This window comes from Lineus longissimus, chromosome 2 (genome assembly GCF_910592395.1).
Source record: "Lineus longissimus chromosome 2, tnLinLong1.2, whole genome shotgun sequence".
NCBI lineage: Eukaryota > Metazoa > Nemertea > Pilidiophora > Heteronemertea > Lineidae > Lineus > Lineus longissimus.
The window spans coordinates 26,248,770-26,274,944 of record NC_088309.1 but is presented as its reverse complement, the minus strand read 5'-3'; the positions used below and the strand labels follow the sequence as shown (position 1 = coordinate 26,274,944).

Genomic DNA, 26,175 nt, shown 5'->3' with positions numbered 1-26,175 from the left:
TTTCTCCAGACAAGAATTACAAAGCTGGTAGTGTTGGCACTCATGACATCAGATGAGGGCGGACACAATAACCAGAGCAGTCTTAGATGGAACAATGGAGCATAAACCCAAACTAAACCAAATATTCAGTGATATCTTTTTATTGATTAGTTCTCAAAAGCAACATTTGACTGGAATGGTACGTCAACAATTACAAGATAAACTTTATAACAATTAATTTGAAAACAATCCAATTATAACAGCATCGGAAATCCATCAACTTGAATCAGTTTCTGCTTGGTGCCACCTCCGAAGCAACAGTTCATACACACAAGTAATAAACCATCACAGTCACAAGCACATCGCCAAGCAACTCAAGGAAATCAGCAGTCCCTATCTATGAATGTTCTTGTGATTATCAATAAATCCAACTCGGAATCACTATCCTTAATGCACGCATTAACACTGTTTGTCAGTCAAGTCAGTATCCAAAGCACTTTCATTAGGATTCAACCTTCGAGTCTGCCTTTGATTATCCCAACCAATGCCTGGAAAAAAAAGACTATGGTCTTGAGGTGTAATCAAAAGGTTTTCAGAGAAAGCCCTATTATCAGCCAGAAACTAGTTCAGATGATATCAAATATCCTTTACCGGTAATAGACACAGTCAATTTATCACAAAGTACAATTGATACACAAAGTAACAAAATAAGAACTAGTTTCCTCGGCACTGCCTTTATAGAGTCACCATGAATAAGAAAATTCTATCAGAATACACCAGTCTGAAAAAAGGTTTTCATATAATGTTAAAATGCCTGTACACAAAGAAGCAGCACAACCATTTACCTCGGAGCATAGTGTCCCACTGAACAGGACTTGCAGGCGTTCACTCTCTTCCACAGTAGGCCTGCTATTATTCTTTTAACCACAACGGTACAGATTGGAGCATCGCCCATTGTAGTCGAGGACCAGTCTTCTCCCGTATTTTTCAGATGGTGGTTCAGGACAGACCCAGAAAGACATTCCTTGTAGCTATATCATTCTCTTTGTGTTTGTTCAGTCTATCTTTGTCTTTTTGTCTTTCCTTCTCCCTGTGTAAATCTCTGTCAAGATTCTGTAGAAAACGATTTGGGTGCTCAGACGGTTCACTCGATTTGTCTTTGATACCTAAATGAGAAAGAGATGGTATTTGATAAATCATTGAAATGGCAATGAAATATCAATGTTATTTCAGAGAGATAAGGAAAATCAATCTTGCTTGGACCGTGTTGAAGAAATCTTGCAATATGCCAATCCAATGCTTTTTCAGCAATTGAACAAGAGATGTTCCTTGGTTGTTAACAGTAGTGTTTACTTTGTACTGAGTGACACCATTAGTGAACAAACAATATGCATCTGCATGAATCACAACACAGCAGACATTGTCCAAGACCACGAGTAACTGATGAATGTTGCCCAGCAAAAACCAACATATTTTTACTCTAAACTTGGCATGAGATTTCATGATATTAATCACCAACATTGAGAAACTGATATTCTCTACAAAGGTCAACAAAAAGGTAAGGGGTTGGAGAGATCTGACCTACATTTACAACTGGTATTCATCGAGTGGTTTCCGAGATTACTGAGAAGCAAATGATTAAAATGCCAAGTTTAAATGTTGTTATTCAAATCAGTCAACCTCGAGACAAGGAGTGTGATGAAGGAAATCAACCATAGCCACAGAGTCGGAGAAGTGGCTATTAGTACGGCTAAACCAATGCCAGGATCCTTACGTATCTCAGTATTTATTCCGAGATGCATCACGTAACTTCTCTGGAAATTGGTTTTTAAAATGACCTTGACAAAGAAGTTCATAACACCAACTGAAGAGATGGAAAGAAGACACGGCGTAAAGGAACTTGCGTGTAGGTTTTAAGTTCAATTCACAAAATGTCGATCCAAAATATTAGACATAAGATTTCTTAGCGATTGACTTACGTTTTGACCCAACACCAATGCACAAACAGCAGAAGTGAAACAGCATTTTCTCTCAGTTTCCAGAACACATAAAGTGAACTTTTCAAGCCGACTCTTTTGACCAGGTCTCCTTCTGATAGAAAAAGTCATCCGATCCTCTCACATGACAGGTCAGAGGAACATAACATTATCATTTAACCAGAACTTTTGGAACCTTGGATTTCTTGCCTTACCTTGTACCCGACAGAACAGGATGGAAACTTGTGAGTGAATATCTTCTCTGCAACTGCAACATCACCTAAATTTCAAAGACATATGCCTTGCTGCTAATCACCTTACAAAAGAAAAGTCCGACGAAATGAAGTGGAATTGTATCAGACAAATGAAACAAATAGTAAATACAAAGGAATGCATTAAAGATGAACTGACCACAACCTTGCACACAAATCTCATCACAAGGTCCTCAAGAAAATCATGTTTTTTTTCAACACACCTCCCCTGCTGACTTGTCCACAAGAAATATCAACTTTTTGACCCTTTCTTAATCAAATCAAATCAGATTGAAAAAACCGACTTCAACTTTCTGGTAAATGGTTTGGATTGTACATTTTAACACTTACAGACCTTGAAGCCAGAATAAGTAAACACAACTGACTTCATCTTGACCAAGGGCATACACAAATTAGTGAAAATTTATCAAACTATATGTTTGGATCAAATTACCTCAGCTGCACAAAGACATCATCATTTTGCAAAGGTCCTCAGTGCAATCTCTCTCCCCCATTCTGATGCCGTCAACAATATTCAAAACCGAAAACAGGAATGGTTGTCATGTTGAAAAGACTCTGCTATCATTTCCTCAGTGAATAAATTACTCCTAATTATGTGGACACTAAATCCATGATCGCATCAAATCTCCAGTTCTGACGTTGTGTACCAATGCAGCATCACTATCTGTCTTGGTTAGTCACTGCAAATCCTCTCTGAATGATATCCAAGAAATTAGGAAAATTCCTACAAGCACTCCTCAACACACAGAGGCCTGAATCACTTGTAAAGGATGTATGTATATGCAAGAGACAAACTGATCCTGAACAACTTGGGGGAAAAAATTATCTCCTCTTTGGGTCAACTGCACACGCATTCACATGCTATTTTTAAAAGTGTTTCTGGAGAGGATTTCTTAGCAGCCATCTCCCCTCCGACCTTTCCCGCCCAATATTAGGCAGACAAGAATGAAAAGATAAGTGTGATGAAACCGTAATGTCAGGGTTCCCACCTCTGACCTGTGGGTGGTGATGAATGAATGGGACAAAAATATTCAAATTTCAAGAAGATACATTTATATTGTAAGGAATGAATTGTGTTAATTCAGCCAGATGTTTGTTAGTTTAGAACTTGTAACAGATAACGATTCCTGATAGCAACCTCTAGACAAATACACAAACATAAACCTAAGATGCACAAGATTTTGTATTCCTCATCAAATGCATAGGATCATTATATTTGTTCCATTCTAATTCATACCAATGGGAACCCTGACTTAACGAGGCCAGTCCTAAGCAGGAGGGTCACAATGTCATCAAATCATGGCCAAGCAAATGAAATGGCACCTAACTGAATAGTTTCAGCGGTCTTAATCTGCGTATTCCAAAGCAATGCCACGGCAACGAGCTTTTGCCACCACAAATTCCAAATGCAAGGCACTGTACCTTAGATAATGAACTAAAGAATAACCTGGAAACGTCACGAGGTTCAGCAGAATAATCCAACAGATTCTCCGATTTCGTGACAATATAAAACATGAAATCCACTTTATTCTCACAAATTGATGAGTACATTACTAAAGAGGCCATGGCAACATCATCATGTGCAGAAACAAATTGACCTGCCAAACAATTTTCAAGACAAGATTCAAATTCAGTCACATCTACATAAAATCCACTTTATTCTGAAAGTTTCTAGAGGGCATCACATGATCGAGTACCAAGGACCAATCAAATAAACAAAGGCTAACTGGATTCAAAACAATTGACAACGCGTCTCAAAACAACAGTTCAATTTTAGCAGATTTTTACTGTCTAACAGGATTTATAAATGAGCTGAATAATGATTACGACGAATTAAACACAGTAACAAGAGAATTAAATGTGGGGTCTAAAAATGACTTATTCTGATTCACAAGATACGCACAAAGACACCACGCGACAGCAAGTCAATAGAAAGTGACTGACATGATTACAAGCGTTCTGAAACATCTACAATATCATGATTAATGTCAATGATGAGAAAGGTCAGACGTCAAGAGTTTAATAGTGCAATACTCGCACTCGATCTCAGAAAGATATGTTTCCTCAGACCAGTATGAAACAACTGAAATATTGTGTTTGACCTGACCAAATCTTGTTTTACACCAATCTTTCCTGAAAAAGCCTTGGAATTTAAACTGTTAGAACATATCGAAATTTGAAGTCCCAACAGAAAAGAAGTTTCTTCGTCAAAAGTTTCAGAGTGGAGGGCCAGTAAGGAACTCGAAAAACTGACCATTTCAAATCTAAATGTATCAACTTTTTAAAGGTTAGTGATCAGGTGGAAATATAAGATGAGACGAGAAACTCTGACCCTGAAATATGTCTTCTAGAAATGAACAAACGATACTTCTGACCACTGCACTGATTTGCAGATAAGTACTGATGATGGTAGCAGCCGGATGAATATAATGAATTCAGAATCCAGCTAATCTAGAACCCAGACATGACTGGTATACTAAAGGATCTGACGATGACAGTAGTTCTAAGTTAAGTTCTCCACAGATGTTCTCCCCAGCAGGAAACAAGACAATGTGAACGACTCAATCCGGACTCGTCTCAAACTGTCAATTCAAGGAAAAACAACTGCACAAATATCAAGTCCTAAGAAGCCGAAAACCGAGAAAATCCGATTCAGACTGGACCAAACTGTCTACTTGCCATCGTCCAGCTTTAGCCGCAGTGTACGTCCGTTGAATTTTGACCCATTAAATTGGTCTGAAGAAGAGTTAAGGTGCAAAGAAGGGATATGAAAGAAAGTATAAGAAACATACAAATATCATTTAGGTGAACCAAGATCGTCAGGTAGACTCCAAACAGCCTCACTTCAACAGAGTATATCCCCTAGTCCAATGCCAAAATCACTCATATGTCAGAAGAGCACATTCTGACCAATAACATGCAATGGGTTTCTAATCAAAGCCGGTACAAAAGGATACTGATGGCCTTTTCTGCTTCTGAGAGTGTCCGGAATCGTACAATGCCTTGACCTGATGATTTTCCATCTTCCATCTTGATCTTGGCATACTTCACTTCACCTGAAAAGACCAAGCATTCAGGAGAGTCAAATGCTTTCTTCAACTCGGCATACATACACTTCGATAGACACATCGTTCGAGCTTCCAATAATCATTACATCGCCGTACAAACATGCCATCTGGGGATTGGGATAGGTTTTCAAATAAGCATAACACATTCCAAACAATCTGTAACTTTAACAATTGTTGGTCAAATGATGGTGGTCACACGGCCTATGGGGTGGCGAGTGAGAAGCCACACGGATAGGCATCACCTCCTGAGAATGAAGGCAAAAGTAGAATTGAGAACTTACCAACTGATCTGAAGTGATCCTTCAGGTCCTGCCAGCTGACTTTATAATCCAGATTCCTCACAATCAGCGTGTAGTCATCAGAGTCGCCACCACCACCACCTCCTCCGTTCCGTCTGGCTTCACCGCGGCCACTCGACCGCCCTGACATACCAGAGTCCATGCTGCTGTTCATCATACTACTCGACATGCCCATACCACTCATGCCCATGTTTCGACTCATGTCACTCATCCCATAGTTACTCATTCCACTCATGCCGGAGCTGCCAAAACCTAAACATGGAAATGAAGGAGACTATTACGGTATGTCAATTATCTTTTTACTTGCAGCAAATAACTCGGACAAGTTAACATGGGTATGACACTCAAATGGTAAACTAGGGAAAATTAAGCAAGTACTTACCTGAATCTGTATTGCCAAGCATACTGTTTCCAGAACCCATTCCGAAATTTCCCATCGAGGATGAGAACTGGCTGAGGTTACTCATGCCGCTGCCGAAACCGCTTGATGTGCCACTGCCCATTGAGTTCATGCCCGACATACTTGACATACCACCCATGTTGCCCATACTGCTCATTCCGCTGCCAAGCATACTATTGCTGCTACCATAGTTACCTGGAGAATGGAAAATACTTTAGGTTAGATAGCACTTCGAGAAGTTGGCATAAGGAAATTCAAATTCTTAACACAGCCCATATAAAGTAAGTCTTAGAGAAGGTGAGTGAAGAAGAATGCATAACATCCTAAACAACTGCAGCAGAATGATTGAAAAAGATTATGGCTCAATCATCATAGCAGAGGTAGCCTGGCAAGGAGATATACTGGCTGTATGTAGCAAGGAAGATGACAGGACACAGTACAGCTAAAATATCCTCCAAGATTGTTGACAATGTTTCTTACCCAGTGACTGCTTACCCATCATGTTCATGTTGTCAGACATCATACTGGAACCCATCATAGAGCTTCCCATGCCCGAGCTCCCCATTCCTGAGCTACCACCCATACCAGAGCTGGAACCTAAAGAACAGAGAGGGATGTTAGCATAATAATTGTATGAGACACAATACTGGAGCCCACCACAAAGCTTCGCAGGTCAAAACAAATTTCATCTTCAATACATCTTGTGACAATTAGATGTCGTCAAATACAAGTTCAGTATTTCCTGTTCTAGGCAATTTTGTAACATCTCTTGACAAAGAAACTACGTACCAAAGTCTGACATACAAGAACCACCATATCTTGCTCCTCTCAGTGAGATACTCTTTCCCACAGTCTTTAGACCAGCAGGCAGACGTTTCTCCTCTCCACATTTTGCCTTCTTGTCCATGTGTACACACATCTGGCGATCAACAAGCAATTGGTCCTTTAACAGTGCTGAAGATATGGTCAAGGAAAGACATGAATTTGGCTGACATTGTGACAAAATATGCGTCGGGAGTGTATTTGCCATGGAGACTCTCTCTCTGCAGCTTGGCGTCTCTTTTGATTCTTCTAACAAGACGCACCCGTATTTTGATGGATTTCTACATGTCTATGAAGACCTTGCCATTTCAAAAGGATACCAATAGCTTCAACAGCTTCTCTTGGACTCTCAAACTCCACAATTCCCTTGCCCTTGCTCTTGCCATCTTCGTCTGTGAGGATGTCTGCACGCAACACATTGCCAGCTACTGAGAATACCTCCTTTAACCTTTCAGACGAGATCTTGTATGGAAGCTGTGCAAAGGGAGAAAAAATCAAACATAAGGGCAAACCCACTGCAATGTTCTAAACCAAATGAGATTAAGATGTCCGAGGACATAAAACTGGGGTTATTGGAGTATACACCTGAGGGAACACATTGCCCTTTCACATTATCCAGCCAATGCAGTCACTCTCATAATGACAGACCCTTTGGCTACAGAAGATATCTAGTAACTTGACAAAACATGACTATTCTCTAGCTTCATTGTTCAATGAATAGCTGCAAACACAGACTTACATTTGAAACAAAAACTTGGCTGACAAGCGGTGGTACAATATCCAACTCCATCAGAATTTCCACAGGAATGCCATAATGATCATGGCCGGCATAGGAGCTCAGACTTGGTGGACCACTTGACTGCATAGAGCTCATACTGCCAATACCACCACCACCACCAAAGCCCGAGTCGCGGCCGCCATATCCTCCAGAGCCATATCCGCCTCCGCCTCCACCACCACCGTAGCCTCCGCCGCCCATACTCATCCCTCGGTCACTGTCTTTACCATGGCGTTCTCGGTCTTTATCTTTCTCCTGGAATAAAACGCGAGTTAACATTGTGATTAGAGATAAACACGATACATGAAAAATCAAGTCACCAGTGATTAGCAAAGTGCTGTGGCCTTCTTTGTGCAACAATCACGCCAAGTTAACAGATTTCTTTGCTTGTTCTCTCTTTTTCTTATCATCAAATTCTTAGGTCAGTGGATGTCACGTCTTATTTCTTAAAGTCTTCTTTTTTGAAGTGCCAATTTCCTCTTGAAAACACAGAAGTACCCAGGTTCTGATCTGTGCTAGACTCAGCATAGCAGTTCAGACTGAACTACCTTTGTACACACCTCTCGTACAACAAGACCTCGTCCCTTATACTCATATCGATACATCTTTTCAATACATTCTTTAGCCAGCTCAATTGTTCTGAACTCAACACATCTGAAATGAGAAGACATAATTTATGATGGTATCTACCATTATAACTTCTGGCTGGTTCTTAGAGATACATGCAGATCATGGAAGTCAAAGCCTTGTTACACTTCAAATTTACAGTGAATTGCCATCTAACTCCTCTTGTTTAATATCAGTATCACGTAAAAGGTGGTGACAGAACTTACCCACATCCAGAAGCCTTTCCATTGCTGTCCTCATACAGTTCAACATATGCATCGCCGACTGAAATTAGGCAGAAATAACCACAAGTAACAAATATGAACAGATTCAGAACAATCTATCAGAGGTAAAGTCAACCATTGATTACATAAATATCTAGGAAAATACAGGAGTTGCTTGTCTTCCCAAAGTGTACACAAACCAGTGCCAGCCAATCAAACTGGGCACAGTGAGAACAACACATTTTTCCAGAACATGATGACTTACCTTCTTTTTTCATCAAGTCCTTGATATCCTGCCATTTTGCTTCATATGGGAGGTTACAGATGTAGACTCTCTTGCTCTTAAGGTTATCTGTTCGAGGTTTTCGGTCTTCACGATCCCGCCCCCGCCTGTCTCGGCGGTTGTCACGGTCTCTTGACCTAGAACGAGACCTGGATCTTGACCTTAAATGATACGTGTAACAAAACACACATGAGTGCAGGGCAAGGACTGCCATATTTTTAAACAAAGTGATTCTGTATTCTCTTTCCTGAAAAGGTTTCACAGATTACAATGTCTATCAAAGGCAACATATCATGAACAACACATGGTGCTGATAGTGATAACTATTGTCCCCTGGCTTGTTGTCTGGGAAATTGTTAGAATTCATTACCTCAAATTCATCAAAGGGAAAACAGATTTTCACACATTTTGTCGAATACAACAATTAAACAAAGGAAAAAGCACGATGGCAAAACTGAGATGGCGCGCACTGACGAGAGCATGATAACAACAGTAACACACACAGTGTGGTACAAGTCTTCACTCACATGCACAGTGCATGCATGCAGTGACATGACAACACTCATCATTTAATAGATCAATCATACGTCAAACATTGCACGATTGAATTTGAATGAAGGCGTGAAGTTGAAGCCCCAATCAACAATACAGTCTAACAGTGAAGTCTTCACTAACACTGAATGAAAAAACTCTTCGCATCGCGACTTCACTCAGTCATCACAACATCAGTGTCTCTTTGTCTTTACTAGGGCCTACCTACTTTAGTTTTTAGTTTTCAGACCTTTCTTTTGCAAGTTAATGGCCTGTTGCTCATTTCCACAGTAATTTAACCAGGGTGTTATGCATGATTAGTGATGATGGTCTATTTCTATTGATAACCATCATGTTTTGTAGATGCGTGCATGATGCATTGATACATGCATTAGCATACATATACATTGCCACGGGGAGATTCCGCCATGTCCACACTGAAGTGAAACCACGTCGACAAGGGAGTGATTTACTATTAGCTTTTTATGCACGTTATAAAACAGACCAAAGTCTAATTATATATATCCGTGATCTATGAATAAAGAGGAACAGTCTAAGTTTATAAAAATCGATCATACCTCCCAGCGTTACGGTTTTCGAACCCATTTTCGCCACCCATCGAATCTTGCAAATCGGCCATTTTGATACGCTTTGTGTGAAAGGAATAACTTTAAAATTATCCGATAGGTGTCCAATCAAATTAACACCTCGAGCGCGGGAATCGATCTACCCAGGACGCGAGGTTTTTTTTACAGGTAGGTTCGTACCATTATGTACATTGACCGCCAATCAGAGCGCAGTAACTTCGCCTGACGTCATCAAGTAAGCAACGCACGTGTTGTTAGTCAGTAAACAAGATCAGCGATGCACATTGACAATTTATTGGTGCGAGTTCGAATCTGGGAAGGACCCAAACAATTACGCCTATGCACTTTTTGTTTTTATTGCTTTTTTTCATTTACTTAATTATTTTAATAATAAATTGAATGTACACAATGGTACGATCCCACCTGTAAAAAAAACCTCGCTGCCGGGACTACTAGTTATTGGCCTCTGTCCTCACTAAGAGGTGGCAAGTCAGCAAGTAGGATCTGATATATTGAACCTGTCAACACTCAATATATAAGAACATGGTCGATCGAATTCTCCGTCTCATCCTAGAATCGTGCAATGTAGATCTTACACAACAGCTCGACCCTGCTACAGAGAAGACAGTTATAATCAATGTATGTCTTCGATATTCAGATTGTGTCTTGTGTGTTTGAAAGATTCTTGTGTTTATTGACAACTGTCTCTCACCTTCCCGATATTATTGTGTTGTAGCCTGACTATCATTGTGACAATTAGGTTACAACCTGGTCTACCTGAGGGTGAGACACCTCGACGTGACCACAGAGAAGACAGTTCACAGCCTTGCTGCAACAGAGAAAATGTTGACACCTGGCCTGACTGAAAGTAGACATCCAGATTATTTTTATCGAATTTCCCTCTTCCTCGGTCCCCCAATTTTCATCAGCGGCAAACTCACTTCAACGTGTACAAATTGTGCGAAGAAGTAAACAGCGTCAATATTTCTACATTTCATGCCGGGACTACTAGTTATTGTCCTCACTAAGGGGTGGCAGCATAGACAATTGACCTGCAACGCACCTGCTACGTAAGTGGGGTTAACACCATGGATGTAATGCCGAGAGAATTTGCACAGTATATAAGGGTCTCGTTAGGTAGTATTAATAAGATAAACCACAGATTAAACCAGGTTCATGCTTGTTTGACTTGATGAATGACGGATCTGAGGGAGCTGGTTCAGGGGTTCCAGCTGTAAATCGTCCCCCGCCCTAAAAACGGGCGATATTTTTAATTTTTAGTACTTGCCTAGTTACATTTTCTTAGCTCAGATGGCAGCACCAGAGAAGATGAGTGTCGTACGGATATATCAGCTTGGAGGACGTACCGGCGGCGAGTTTTTATTTTACAGGTAGGTTCGTACCATTGTGTACATTTAATTTATTATTAAATGTACATGTCCCTGCATGTCCCTGCATCATCATTTTCGTAAGGGATTGCCGCTGCCCATATAGGGGGCATATGATCTGAGGATACTCCCATCCTGACTGAAGGATTCACTGCCACGTTTTTGGCTCTAATGATGCCTTTATTTTTGTCCGGTCGCAGAGGATTGGCTTCGTTCCTCACGATAAGGACGAATTAGGACGACGCGATCGCAATGGGCTGCCCAGGGAGTCTCCTTAAAACGTGGCTAATGAACTTTTGGGGGGAAATGGCAGTGAATTGCCAAGTCACTCCCAGACCAAGATCACTGCACGATCCGGGCTTTTATGCTCCATCCCAACATATGGGAGGTACTATTTAAACTTCCTTGATCCCAATATGAATAAGTCCAATCTAACCGTTATGCCAATTATTATAGAAACTTTGCAATCTCGGAACCTTGCGAGTCAAGCTTGCAAGATACGGTCGGTCATGCATCATTCAAGCTGAGATAAGGAGCCAATCTATTCCTTCCTCCACGATCTGGAACGGGAACCAATCTGCCAATGCCAATCTACTATTCATACATGCCATTCCATCGTCGTTGTGCGTATATCCATCCTTCACTCCTGAAAGGAGGACGGCCGGCCGGGAAGTCGGAATGCAATAGTTTATATTTAATACTCCCGCGCTTTCTTTCGACTCGATGGAGGCCACGTGCGGACAACACGTGACTAAATGACGTATGCAGTCTTCCGGGTACGGGAAAAGGTAAACAAGAAATGAATGTCAACACGGACGAATCTGGTTCATTTCGTCTCCATTTCGATCGCAATTTGTTGCCTCCCTGTGCTGAAATCTGCTTTATTTCTGGTACGAACTATTCTTGAGACCTTTCTCGATTGCATCGACGTGACTACGCTGATATTGGTGACTGCATCGAAGAGCAATCAAGGTTTTTCAGCAACACTTCATTTGCAACGTGCAATGGTAGGTCAGCCATTTTTGTTGTTTTGGTCTGGAATCCGCCATAACAAAGGCCTCATTATGCCTAAGCAGTTTGCTTCATTGGTTTTTTGTTGTGCTTTGTTATTGTCCGATTTCGTCTTAATTAGTATGTGTAGTGTGATACCTAACACGTGCCGTACCATTGACAGTGTAATATTATTGTGATCATTGCATCAACATCACTTATCAGCTGTGAGTGTGACAAACAACAAAGGAAATCATGAAATGTCACTTTTGCTTTTATCCTTTTATCAGTGTTTATGGCATGCCATCCAGCAGCATAGTGCAGGCCATGAAAGAGTCATGTGGGTCCTGATACTTATACTGGTATTACTATTTGAACCATGTGGGCCTTCGCTTGCCCCTAGTCTACAACGAGTAAAATATTTGACTGACTTGCAAATTCTGGTTGAAAAAATTCTTCATCTAAGTTGTCACTCCTGGCCTGGCATCCCGTGCATATTCTCAGATCTTTACTTTTGGAGTAGATCTTCTTGTAATTTGTTTATGACATTATGTCATGAAGTGTCATTACCTTCAAAATAAATCACATTGATCATCGAACAAATAGGAACTGCTACAGGTCTGTGAAGTCTTATCGTTCAATTGTTTAATAATGTATGCGTCATAAGCGGAGACTTGTTGCCGGCAGGTAAAATCAAATGGATCACCCCTGGCCTTATCCTCCTTCATTGATTTCCAGCTAAAAATCAATGTCCGTCATTCAGATATGAGCTGTTTACTTGATCATCATATCTCGGCGTTGATTCATAGACCAGAGTCTCATCTTCTAGTTTGGAAGGTCATTGGCATAGTGGTTGGACTTGGAGCGCCAGGCTTATAATCACGTAATCTGCGTTACACGATCAGGTGTTGGGACCCTCTAGTGTTTGAAGAATCACAGCTGTTTTATACTCCTATAGATCTTTGGGTCCTTGAGCAAGACACTCAATCCTAAATTGCTTTGGGCTTCGAACCAGTATACCAAAGCTGGCTCTCTTTCTATTCTCCTTTCTTGCTGACCTTACAAAACGAAACCTGCCTCAGTTAGGATTTTTAGATTGTAGTCATTTTTAGGCCACTGAGATTTTCATTGACAGTACATTGTATGTTTTACATGTTGGGCATCTTGACATGCAAGGTTTTATTTTATTTAATACAGTCTTTACGATGTGGCCAGTGCACATGAGGTCCTATGAGTGTAACAGTGTTGTTCGGTGGACCAACCACTTCAGTTTTGGGATATAAAGATTCCAATGTAGGGCATTGGGCTGTTGAAAATTACAGGGAATGTATTAGTGTTTACATGTAGGTCAGTGACACAGGTCCCTGGATCCATCTTTCTGATGCTGTCATCTGCTTTCAGCATGGTTGGTATGGTCATGAATAGAGAATTCCATTGGCATTAGTTCATTTTTCGCCTTCTATTTCCTGGATCTCACTGCCATACCAGCCTTGCCACTGTGCCCATAAGTAGTTAAATCACATCTCGCACAGCTAGCTGCAGCTGCATTGCCAGATAATCTCTCTACTGGGGAATTTATGCATGGAGACATGTCTCAACTGGTATACTCTCTGTGGTACACAATGCAGTAACTTGTGCATTTCCACAGCCAGATACACCTGCCTAGAAGTGCGACGGTGAGGAGAAACAAATTTTTTAAAAAAATGTGCACTGCAAGTAGCCCCCCCCCCCCCCATATTGGTTGGAATAGGTCCTGTTTTCCTGTATTTTAGCGTTTCCCTATGGGTGCTGATACTACCCTTGTGAGAGCCCTTGGGATTCAAATTTTAAAAGACACTGTCTGTAATAGTAGGCCAGTCAACCTGACCTGGCAGTGGCCTATGTGTCTGGAGTGGGGGGCTGCCCTGGCCTCAGATTGACCCTGTGACTGGCCATGTCAACATTTCCTAATCCCTGAACACACAACAACAATAACAAAGCTGACCTAATTGTTTGTATTACAGAACTGACCTTTATGGTTGTTTTCATAATCCATAAATCACATGATAGCCAACTGTTTGTGATCACTGCAGGATAACTGATCAGACTCAGAGTTGGTCAGGATATGATGGGATGTGATTCTGGCTGTTGGCCAGTAAAAACTTTGTATTTTACAATCTTTTTCGTAAACAAGATTGCGCTCTAGGGAAACTTCTTGGCTTTACTGTAGGAACCACCATTTTGGCTAAAGGAATTAGAACTCTGTCAAAACGAGGTGTATGCCAGTTTCGTGGGTGGGTTGGGGGAGGGGGTCTGGCCTGTTTGCCAGAGAACCACCTCCCGGGTTTCTAAAATGGGCTTTCACTTCAGTTTCAAGGAATTTGAGCAAAATGGTGACCATGGTCAACCCTAATGTGTAGAATGCAATGTGAGGAGCATGTGGATACGAGATCTGAGATAAAATCAGGAAATCAAGCCAGTAAAACATGTTACTGTAAGGTTTTAGCTGTACTATCATAAACTATGATTTATGCTATACCTGATGGTCAAGGCAAATACATGTAAAACACATTCAACCCATCCCGTTGGGAATGATGTCTGATGATAATGATATTAGTATCCGGTTTGACTTCCGAGTTTTTACTGCCCCATGTACATTTGTAGTTCGTTCATTCGAGACAATGTTCAAACTACTCTCATTATCTCTCCATCATTGTTGTAGCATGGTATAGAAACAATGCATCTTTCTTTAAAGTTTCTATTTCTATATTTACCTGCTGTTAGTTACCTTGGAACTGAGATTTCATTGCTCCTAATGCCTCAAATGTGTGTTGTTGTTTACTTGTAGTCAGTGGGATCAGAATGATTCCTCGCTACCCTGGGAATCTTGTTTTCAAAGGTGTGCAAGTCAAACTGCAGCCTCCTCAGGTGGTTTCCAATAAACTTAAATTTTTCGTTTCTGAAGTATTCTGACAGCTACTACTAGATTCAGAGCGCATTCTGTGTTATTACAATGTACCTGGTGGTCAAATGATCCAAAAATACTCTAGATCCAATTGGAATACTTTGGAAAGAATGCTGGTGGAAGTGGCAGAGTCATACATTGTTGATAACATCTTAAGTTTTGCATACCGGAGGGTCATCCACATGTCCCTCCTCCTTTGGGTTAGCCCCTCCTTTGCATAGCCCTTTTGACCCTTTGCCTACCAGGATGGAATGGGTATTGCGAGACCTCAGCATCGCCAGTCTTGGACAAGGAAACCAGACTATACTGGCCAGGCCGAGTCTCCTGTACAATACAAGGCGTCTACATGTTGCAACTCCACACCATAACGTTATTGACTTTATTGATTGCAAAGCAGCCACACTCATAAAGTATTTGATAATTTGTGTACCAATAAAGGACAGAGCTAATACAAGAGCGAAATAATTGTTGGTACACTTGAACCCTCGGCCCAATTCCACTTTAAATCTGTGTACTATTGGTACCCCTAATTGACAATGAGTAACTCTTTCAAATCCAATGAATGTCTCCAATTAGCCTAATAGTTTTTTCATCAATATAAGACTAAAATGGAATAGAAATTCAAGCGGTATAGATGAAACATTTGTATCCTTTTCTTGAACTGTAACAGGAGGTCAGGCTTAAAGTGAAGCAAGGTATTGGTAATCAGATGTCTATATCAAAAGCGTTGTTAACGATGACCTCCCTATATCTGACCTTATCTTAGGAGAGCCAGTTCCATAACCAGCTCTCTCTGACTGAGTTACATTATTAGTCATCCAGTAGATCAGCATTAACCCCTCCACTCCAGTGCCATCTTTACACACATGGCTCCAATATTGCCATCAAGGTGGGGTTTGGACTTTTTGTGCAGGTATGGACCTTGGATCACTCCTGTTGGTACAAACCTACTACTTTTCTATCATGTAGCCACAATGTGACATTACACAGGCAGCCTGTAATTGTGTTGACAGCTAGTTCAATCAATTTAACATGGTGTGCCAAGATAAAAATCAGATAATACAAGAGACCAGACACGGTCTGGGAGTTCCAAAGCTGTATAGGAAAAAAAAAAGTTTTCCTGATTTTTTGGGGGGTGGAATACTAAATTGGCAAATGCATCAGCAAATACATTAGCAAATGCTACCATGGTGATTGCATTGTGTTCGTACACCTGCTAGCTTCCCCCCCCCCATGACTCTCACAATAGGTGTTGATGTCTCACAACTATAGTAATGGATCATTCACTTGTACAGTTTTTTAAGACAGCAAATACTAAACTAGTAGTTCTCCATCCAAGGGCTTATCGATTTGGCTCTTTTCTATAATGTCTCAATGTTGTCATGTCTGCAGATATTCAATTTCCTATCAATGTATCTCTTCAGGTCCATTCAAATGCAGTTTAAAATGGCAATTTTAGTGCAATTTGGGTTTTCTGTCTGTGATTTCCTTTCAGTTTTCCAATTAACAAGTTCTGCTGCTGCTCACTCACTTACAAGCTGTGATAGGATGTGTGTATTGGGGATTCCAGCTGAGGGATTTCTTGTCTAAATATCCAATAAACCAGGAAGAACTTTCTGAAAAAGTTCATGTAGATGCCGTCTGATTACTTAAAATGTCCTCTCATATTTTTGTCTTTCCAGAGCTTGTCCAGACGATTCTGTGAGCTGCAGACTTCTGATCTAAGTTGAGGAACTAGGTGACTCAGAGAAGACCTTCCCCGCCTGTTTGTCCTGCTTCTGAAACTGGTGATAAACTTACGAGTTTTGATGTCAGACGATACCACTAGCGACAATGGTGAAAACATTCCAGGCGTACCTGCCCAACAAATGTCACCGCACCTATAGCTGCGTACATTGTCGTGCCCATCTGGCAAACCATGATGAACTGATCTCAAAGGTACCTATTCTGTCGGTTCGTCCTGTCTGGAGCCTGATTGTTGTGAAGTGCGGACACATGGCATTGTCAAGGGTCAAATCGGAAATTCATCTTCTTGACTGCAGAGGTTTTGTTTTTTTCAATCGCCACTTTTTCACTTCCTTTATGTTTCAATCACAAGGACTTGAATCATGTTTCCAAAGCCTTCATCAACATAATTGTTATGTCATGGTTTCCTTGTTGCCATGCCAACTTGGCTCTCAGTAATCGTAATCTAAAACATCATTATGAGAATTACATGTAGAAACTGTATAGAAACATTACATTGTTGAAGTTGTTTCATTATTTATATCTTAGTTACTGCAGTGATGGCTCGAGGCAAATATGTCAATTGCATACTGCCTGATAAAATGATATTGTGTCCTTAAAGCCAATAAATTAGTGGGTTATTCTGTTCTGACCTTTTACTTGATTAGTTTCTGTATGCAATACTCAGAAAATCATGCAATTCAAGGAAGTGTCTCTACTTATAGTTCTGCCTCATTTTCCCATGACAATGGAAAGGCATCATAGATATTTTCACCATGAACTTTTGAAATTTTCACAACTTGAGTTCCCCTGTGTGTCACATTTTCTTTGGGCACAGATGGCCTCCCACTTCTGGCCTCTCTAAATGCATAACAGTATATTGAACACAACTATGCATGTATAAGTTTTTTTTAAAGCCTATTCCCCATTCGCCCATTGTGTTTCTATTGATAGAATTGTAAATTTTCTGATGAAATATACAATGATTTGTTGGGTCAGGTTGTAAAATTGTACTAGCTGAGTTAACAAGCATAGGCCAGCCTTAAAAATGGTTTCATATCCATTTGTCATTGTTATGCTTTCGATTAGATGAAAGATAAGATGAGAAAACCATATCCAAGTCTTGCAGTTTCAACATTTTTAGGGAAATGACAGAAATAAAAATCAACCTGGCAGTTGAGCCATTCATCGGCTTCATGCTGCAAACCTTCTCCATCTTATGATAGCAATCAATAGTAAATTGAATTTGTAATTGGAAATTATGTTTTCATCTAATTCTTCTAATGTTGTTTTTTCAGTCTTTTCAAGGAAGTCAAGGACGGGCTTACTTGTTTAACTCAGTGTAAGTAACCAGAAGACTGGATGCTAATCAGTGTGTTCTGATCATCAAAATAGTTCCATTTCAAGTTTTTCTGTGAATAATTGGCTGCGTACTGATCTGTTGAAGAAATGTGTGAGCTCAGTTATCCCAAGATGAGAGCAATGATGTCGCTTGAGCCCTTAGGCACTCATTTTCAAATCAATGCAAGCGATATTTCAGAGAGAAATTGGCCACAATGATGAGGTGATGCGGATAGAGCCCTGGTAACTTTTATCTGTGTGCTATTAGTTAATTGAGAATGCTCTCTTACTATGAGGTTGTCAAATCTACCTTTTCTGCTGTATAAAGCAGTTCTGTATTCTCCTCCATATTGTAGAATTAAACCATCGGCTTTTATTTTCAGTGTGAATGTCGGGTGCGGTCCTGCTGAAGAGCGAGTGTTACTCACTGGTCTACACGCAGTTGCCGATATTTACTGTGAATGTTGCAAAACCACGTTAGGATGGAAATATGTAAGTGAAAGACTTATTGACTGAAACTCTGCAAATTGACTATGTATTGTTGGAGCTGGCATATAATACATAACCAGCACTTAATGCAGTCTTGCTAAAATGCGAATGTGACCATGGCTCATTATAACTCTTGACAGCTAGGTTATTGAATTTCTTTTGTGTAACCTGACAGAGTCGAAATGTCAGTTGTTTTGTCCTTCTACCATGCCATATTCCAGTGAGTGGTGAATTGGCCAAGGTGGAAGCCATACAAGATTGACATGGTTTCTATGGAAACCGCAAATTTCAAAACTTGAATTAAGGATTGTTTAAGTTAACTTTGCAAAATAACTGATACAGTGCATGGCTTACATTCATCACACTGTGAACAATATGTCAGAATTAGGTAACACACTAGGGTAGTGATAAAAGCTTTAAACTTTCTTTGCTGCTCTGGTGCTCTAGTGCATGCATACAAGATCTGTTCTCTTTTGCAGGAGCATGCATTTGAATCAAGTCAGAAATATAAAGAAGGAAAATATATCATAGAACTTGCCCACATGATCAAGGACAATGGATGGGACTGAGACATCACGCCAGGAGGAAAAGGACTCTGAATCTGATATCATCACAGGGCAAACATGTCTCACTAGCCCCGCACACATCATAGACCTACCGTGCTTCATGGACTCGGAGTTTGGCGTCAAGGATCTTCTGTGTTACACATGCTGGATCTATCCATGGACTATGGCACATTGCATCAGCTACAGCTTCAGTAGAGGTGTTGGATGATGATCTCTTTATTTTCATAACGGATGGATGACGATATTGGGTTATAGAAGGCACTGAAATTCGCTATAGGCGTTTATGAGATATGGTACAATGCTTCCAATGTACACATAGATATGTTAGCAGCACGATAAGGTTTAGGTCATGTTAACAGCACGAAAAAGTCAAGGTCACCAGACAACAAACATTGAGATCGCTGGCCCAAGACAACAGCTGTCGCATTCTGATATGAAATGGCCGCCAGCTTTTCTAGGGCACTTCATTGTTATTCTTAGAACGTTTACAGCAAACGACAAGACAAGGAATCATTGTGATCATGGCGTGCTTGGATTCCTTAAGCACTTCTAGCTTTTTTACGAACTAAGATGGCCACCAGTCAGTGGTATATTTTCAGTGGAAAATCTTTTCTTGAACATTTCCTTCCGTGTGTTCCAATTCACAACAGATTACTGCCATGATGTAGAGTTTTCAAATTTTGCTACAATCAATGTCAGTTTGAGGCAGTTTGACAGAAAGTTTGAATTTCTGGTTCAACGATTGACATCGAAATGGGTTGATTGCTATTTTGAGTCTGGGTTGTAAAACTCTTCCAGTTACCGCACAGGATAAGTACAGAGGACAAAATCTGACCTTAGTCACTAAAAAGGGGTTAAATGTAGTGTAGAGTTGTACGCAGTCCTTCCTATTCCCATGTTCAAAGTGTGAAACATACTGAATCATTCATTACATTCAGATATGTACATTATTCATTGATATCCTGGTTTAGAACTGAGAAAAATGATCAATAGTTTTGCAAAATTACAGCTACATTTTGTACATGATACACATGCCTGTTTGACATTCACTCTAAACTGACGTTGAACATTTTGCTGGCTGTTTTATTTGCAAAGCCCCCCCCCCCCATCTTTAGTGAAAACTGACATGAGATTTGCAAAACATGATTACATCAAAGCTATGGAACAATTTAGGTGCATATATGCCTGGATTTGTGCATCTGAAGGCCACGACCTAGAGCAGTTGCAGAAACTCTCTGCAGATAGATCGTGATATATGAAGATAGTGACATGTTGGTCTGATTTACCTACTGTATTGTGTTCTAAAAACAAAATGGGCACTGTGCACTTTCGATGATTGAATTTATTTGCCAATATATTTCTTAGGTTGATAAAGTAAACTTATATCAAAGATTTCTTCCAAAATTTGTGCTGAACTGATATTTGCCATGACAAAGGCTTTATCATTGAGCTGTAAAAATAAGTAAATTGACCTCTTCAGAGCATTTCGAGGATTCGGGTCACATACACGGGTAACTTCGATGCTAATTGGATAAATGTGCAGACTCCTTCAGTCCTAGGGTATCAAGCAAACTGTTCATTGTCTACATTTGTATTCATATGAATCACATATCTCGTATTGTCCACAGATAGACATGTAGGTGGCTTTGTAGAGGTACAGGGCCACACAATCTGTGTCAAATTAGAAAGACCCTGCAGGTCAATTTTGAAGCTTTAATTATGTGGAGTGAGGGGAACTAGCTGCTAGAAAACTTGCTAATCTTTGTTTCTTTTTATGATGACAAACCATCAAGAAAAGTGCTGTTCCATATTTTGAATATCTCAGTTATTGTCATGGTACAATGGCAGCTACCGATAAGGAATTTCGATTTTGTCGATTTGTGGAGTAGTTTCTTGTCATCTGTTCAGTGAATATCTGTGGTTTAAAAACGATCTTTGTTCAAGCTTGATTTGTTGTAATTTCAAAAAAATAACTGGTACTGGTGTAAAATTACTGTTGAAAATTGTAATTATTTTCTATCGTCATCCTGTGTTGTGGAAATCATTAATCCCTGATTTGAAAAGTGTAAACCATGGCATATCAAAATGGATTTTTGTGTATGACTTGGGTTGTCGTTTAGTTATGTTGAAATAATATTCTAGTCAGATTTTTCGTTATAGATGAATTTTCATACGTAATGAATAGTTCCGTTCGTAACTTCATCGTTTTTATTATTGTCTGTAAACTTCAGGTGTTTTGCTGTACTTGAAGTCTTAAATTTATGTGATACATTCAGCGTCAAATTGGTGCAAATTTGTTATGAAATCTGTGGCCTCTGTGTGAAGCAGAAAACCCTCGCATGTAATGTCCAGACTGAAAATGCCCTGTAAAAAACCTTGAAAAACTGAAGAAGGGTAAATCAAAATAAATGTAACTGTCTAGTTTTTATGGTGGATGAACATTTTGAGATGATTTGGATTGTTATGGTCACAAATATAGGCCTGGTGGCTTGAACTTGCTTTTTATGCTTATTTCCATACACAGGACCTTCAGAGGGGTAGAATAGTGCTGCAGTTTTCAAGGTAGTGTCTGGGGCCCTGTTCTCAGTGGCATGTCAGCTGTCAATATCATCATGAACTTGTGTGTAATTAGATTCATATTGATATTTTAGATTGTGCATATTGTAGTTATGTGCGTATGATCTAAGATGATATCAAGTATATACATGAAATATGTGCAAATTGGATGGTTTTAAAGGTCAGTACTGTAAAACTTAGTTTCCACTTCTGTGGGAAACTGTGGTGAAAGTGGGAAACCGTGAGTACTAATTTGATTTCAATATCTTATTGGCACTGCAAATTTTAGGCAATGTCAAAACCATCCCATTTGTGCTGAACCAATATTGAGTGAACTTGCATGTATGGGAATGCTATATCAATGAGCTTGTGTTCAGTTAGGTGAGGTAGGATGTAGTGTCCATTAGTCTTTCAGAAGCATCTTGCTTCGTAATCATCACTTCATTGTCACATGTTCATAAACACTGGTTCGTGGATTTATCGCAAAATATTTCAATAATTGTTGCAACTCTGCTTAAGTTGTAATGTTTTTGAGGCTGCGTCTTCAAACTTACTTATCCTTGTAAAATGGCCATGCCTTATCTGAAGAAGAGATTCTTCCTGGATATCAGTCATGACAGAACAATCAGAATCCGCTTTTGAGGCTAGCTTTAGCAGTTCAGGAACTTGCTTTATTAACAGCCATGTATCACATCATGATAGCTTCCCTCCTTGCGATAAGATCAGGAACCAGCGCAACATGAATGCAATCATTGACTGAAACTATCCGTGTGTTTTTCAAAACAATTTGTCTACTAATTCCGGAAGAAATGTGTCGGGGAGGGGGGGGGGATAAATTTTTACTGGGTGAACTTCACTCTTTGCCAATGTTTGTTTTGAACTATGGCATATGTTACTTTAAAATTGCTGATTTGACCTGGCACTTTAAAAACACATTGTTTTTTAATGATTGCACATTTCTTCTTCATGTATTTGGCCAGAGTTCTGTTCACGTTTGTTTTAACTGGGATGGTACTAGTACTTCATTTGATTTGGGGCCATTCGATTTTTGTGACAACTATCAAGTTGTTGGCCAGTCTGTACATACATAGATTTTTGTGTTATTTCTGACAAAATGTGAGTAGCATCATACAGTGTGACCCAGAGTGTTGTCTTGTCTGTATTTAGAGTCAAATATGTGTATATTTAGACTCAAAATGAAGTTGAGTGCGTAGGTTTCTGTCCCTAGTCTTTCCATGTCCAGGTAGACCACATGGTTAGAGCAACTGACATGTAAGGAACAAAGGCCAACAACTTGTGCTTATATTCTTCTGGTGTCATCACCTGAACCCACAAACTGTTCATCCTAATGGGATGATATTTTGGGACACACTGTATGATAGCACTCTTAATTTGACTGAGATGGCATTCACTCTTTACAGAACCCAGATGGGATGTGAACTCGAGAATTTCCTAAAATAAGAAAAGTGCATGGACATTTTCTGAAATTTTCACAATAAAAAACTATCGTAAATGGGATGTATACCGTGTATGACGACGGATGGCTTCTGTCCCAAAAGGGTTGTGGTTTTTATTTGTTTATCATTTGTGTGTACATATTGTGTATATTGAGTCTAGTTTCTGTAGTGCTGATTTCATATAGAAATTAACTTGTATATTCTGTGTGTGCTGGAGTTGTGTAATCATTTTACAAGGTTAGAATTGTTGGTGCTGTTGGTGTGAATATTATGGGATGATTTCCCGCTCTATCCTAAGTTTCTTTATCCCTGGGGTGATATTTCCACTAAAATGATGTGTCGAAAAAATTGCATTTACAAATATTGATTTCTTATATCTTTTAGGTTTTTGGGGAAATACAGATTTGAGCTGAGTAAAAGTTGCGGACCCCGTTAACTCTTACACTTCCTTTTAATAGTTTCTTCTTGAAATAAAACATGTATATCATTGGTCATGAAACTTTGCTTCACAGGGCTTCACTCTGTCATGGCCTTGTGTCAAAATATTGATTTATTTTTAAAAAATTGTCTTATCTGATTTATAGTACATATCAGTATTTGATTTATCTGTGAATAATTTTATTAATCTTTGAGTAAAGAGGGTTCATTTTGAAAGTCATTGAATTTCTATCAAGGTAATTCTGCCTTTTTTTGGAAACATATCATTCTTTCTAACAGGAAGTGGAATTGAATGATGAAGAACCAGAGGATGGAGGAATGATATGTACTGACGTTAGTAGATTGCCTCTGATGGTTTGGCCTCCTTGTTTCCTGTTTGAATGATCTGTTCGGGGCAAAATCACAATACCACTTGACTGATAGAGTGATCTTGCTTCCTATTCTTTCAACCAACTTTATAGTTAGATTGGTTGAGTAAGACAAGAACTGGCCAATACAGAAAGTTTCAGCCATCTCATTTGAAAACCACATCTGTTGGTGTTTGAAATACAGTTTCTCTAACAACTGACAAGTTTCAATTGAAGTTTGCCTGACCACCAAATATAATTTCGTATGTTCACATGGGATTGATATGTACTCTGGGCCAAAGTTAACCTCTTTCATCGAGAAAGCTATCGGTATTGGGTAATAAATACAATATTACAGCCATACCTAATTTAGATGTATCGTGTGATGAATGTTTGAAATTGTTGTTAGCTGTTTGAAATTTGATAAAAAATCACTAAACCCTGTGCAGAGGGATCATTCATTCCTTTCTTGTAGTTTTTGGTGATAAATGATCCCTGTGTACTAGGTTGCATTCACCCACACTCTGAACATGCACCATATATGTACATCATTGTAGATATCATGTATGTACTAGCTTCCACCTTGTTTCTTTTCCTATTTGGGCAGTGGCCAGTTACAAATTGTATGAAAGTTAGAGTTTGTTTGAAAGAGTTTGCCGGGTTGCACCTAGTTGATTATCATAATAATGAAAGATGTGGTATAGAGGCTGTGTGATGATGTTTTGGAGGTCAATCCATGGCCTTTACCCTGCCGATACTGCTCACAGTGTGCCACGTGCGTCAGTTACATAAATTCACTGTCGAAAATGACAGCTTCCTTTGTGATGACTTCATCCACACAGCTTCTATGCAAATGTAAATTTTCTCAAAGCTGTTACCAATAATGAAAATGACCTCCCTGAAAATACGTTCCAACGGGTTTGCATTTTTAGCTGGTTTGGCTTTTCTGTTAGTTACATGTATAAGGTGCAACTCCGCTTTGTTGGTTAACCATTCAGTGACTGACCATTTTCAAATGCTTGGGGGTTAAGTAATGCATTTTGAAATTCAGGTTAGTTTCAAATAGTTTATTTAAAATTTTAAAGAGCATGACTGGGATCCTTTTGACCAGTCTAACATATGAGTAACTTGAATGCTTTCTGGTCATGTTGAAGAGTTCAGATGAAGTTTATTTTGGCTTGTATTAAAATAGAATCTTTACGACTTTCAGCTTTGGTCAGTTGATGAATGGTTAGGGGATTGTGAATCTGAAGATGTGTTGTTTGTTAAATCTGAGATCCACTGAACCGAGAGGTAAAGAGTATATAATACTAGTCCCAATATCAGTTGGCCAAATTGAGAAAAAAAATCATGTTTGAACAAATTTCTATGAGGCAATTTTGCTGAGCATTCAAATTAAACATTGATATTTTTATTGCAAAATGATTAAAAATCTGTGATTCAAATTTTTTATATCGTACATATTTTGTGAATTAAAAAGCAACTAATTTTTACCTACCCGTAATTATGCAGTGTTTTGTGAGAAGAATCACAATTTCGAATTGCGAGCTTTAGTTTCCTGCCTAGTCATTTAATGACTGAGAATTGACCAATCGATACACAGGATCCAACTTGAGTGTATTCAGACCAGCAGTTGGCGAACTAATTGGAATTTGAATGGTGATTTTTCCATTTTGAACACTGTTAGACATGATGTGATGCAAACTTGAATTATGTGTATCTCTTTGAAGAGATGCCATTCTCTTGGCTTTGTGAATCTCGGGTAAACAGAATAAGGAGGAAACTAAGACTCTTTCCTTTGACGTAATTGTATATTGTAAAAATTGCTTTTGTATTTATTTTTACACTAAAACAATAAATAAATGCATTTGACGTATGAAATGGTGTTTGAACTTTGTTCATATGAAATTATAACCAAATTATGCAAGGATTGGTCAAGTGTGTGGCTATTGATAAAAACCAAGTGGAGGCAGTGACACTATCATTCCAGATGGTATAGATCGGTCCCACCGATATTCGTCGATTGCGAGACTCCATCACAGCCAAGCCCATGTCACAACCAGCCATAGCTGATGTCTCAGCCACCCAATGATCTGCCGTGTTAGTCTC

General features: G+C 39.5%; 2 protein-coding genes across 5 annotated transcripts; one reads left to right on the top strand and one right to left on the bottom strand.

The window, feature by feature from the left end:
- Window positions 1–137: 137 nt before the first annotated feature.
- Window positions 138–9,895, bottom strand: LOC135483281 (myelin expression factor 2-like). 4 transcript variants are annotated; one of them, XM_064764010.1, is made up of 14 exons: window positions 9,817–9,895; window positions 8,690–8,868; window positions 8,428–8,485; window positions 8,155–8,248; window positions 7,556–7,849; window positions 7,137–7,290; window positions 6,784–6,948; window positions 6,475–6,591; window positions 5,977–6,189; window positions 5,577–5,846; window positions 5,185–5,283; window positions 4,907–4,963; window positions 825–1,145; window positions 138–527 (listed from the first exon to the last, which is right to left on the bottom strand). In XM_064764010.1, exons 1-13 carry the CDS (start codon window positions 9,876–9,878, stop codon window positions 979–981), a joined length of 1,929 nt encoding a protein of 642 aa, XP_064620080.1. In that variant the 5' UTR covers window positions 9,879–9,895; the 3' UTR covers window positions 138–527; window positions 825–978. The 4 variants fall into 4 exon arrangements, with proteins under 4 accessions (XP_064620080.1, XP_064620082.1, XP_064620083.1 ...); XM_064764012.1 differs by having other exon boundaries at window positions 6,490–6,591; XM_064764013.1 differs by having other exon boundaries at window positions 8,690–8,844.
- Window positions 9,896–12,012: 2,117 nt separating this feature from the next.
- On the top strand, window positions 12,013–25,947 carry LOC135483280 (protein yippee-like 2). Its single transcript, XM_064764009.1, has 5 exons — window positions 12,013–12,220; window positions 16,830–17,085; window positions 18,171–18,214; window positions 18,597–18,705; window positions 19,182–25,947. Exons 2-5 carry the CDS (start codon window positions 16,981–16,983, stop codon window positions 19,269–19,271), a joined length of 348 nt encoding a protein of 115 aa, XP_064620079.1. The 5' UTR covers window positions 12,013–12,220; window positions 16,830–16,980; the 3' UTR covers window positions 19,272–25,947.
- The last annotated feature ends 228 nt before the right edge of the window (window positions 25,948–26,175 follow it).

Coding starts and splice junctions, on each gene's coding strand:
- LOC135483281 (XM_064764010.1), bottom strand. CDS start 9,878: ATGGCCGATTTGCAAGATTCGATGGGTGGCGAAAATGGGTTCGAAAAC. Junction 8,869..9,816: donor GAAAACCGTAACGCTGGGAG/GTATGATCGATT, acceptor GTATCATTTAAG/GTCAAGATCCAGGTCTCGTT. Junction 4,964..5,184: donor AGAAGCAGAAAAGGCCATCA/GTATCCTTTTGT, acceptor ACTCTTCTTCAG/ACCAATTTAATGGGTCAAAA.
- LOC135483280 (XM_064764009.1), top strand. CDS start 16,981: ATGGTGAAAACATTCCAGGCGTACCTGCCCAACAAATGTCACCGCACC. Junction 17,086..18,170: donor ATGATGAACTGATCTCAAAG/GTACCTATTCTG, acceptor TTGTTTTTTCAG/TCTTTTCAAGGAAGTCAAGG. Junction 18,215..18,596: donor GCTTACTTGTTTAACTCAGT/GTAAGTAACCAG, acceptor TTTTATTTTCAG/TGTGAATGTCGGGTGCGGTC.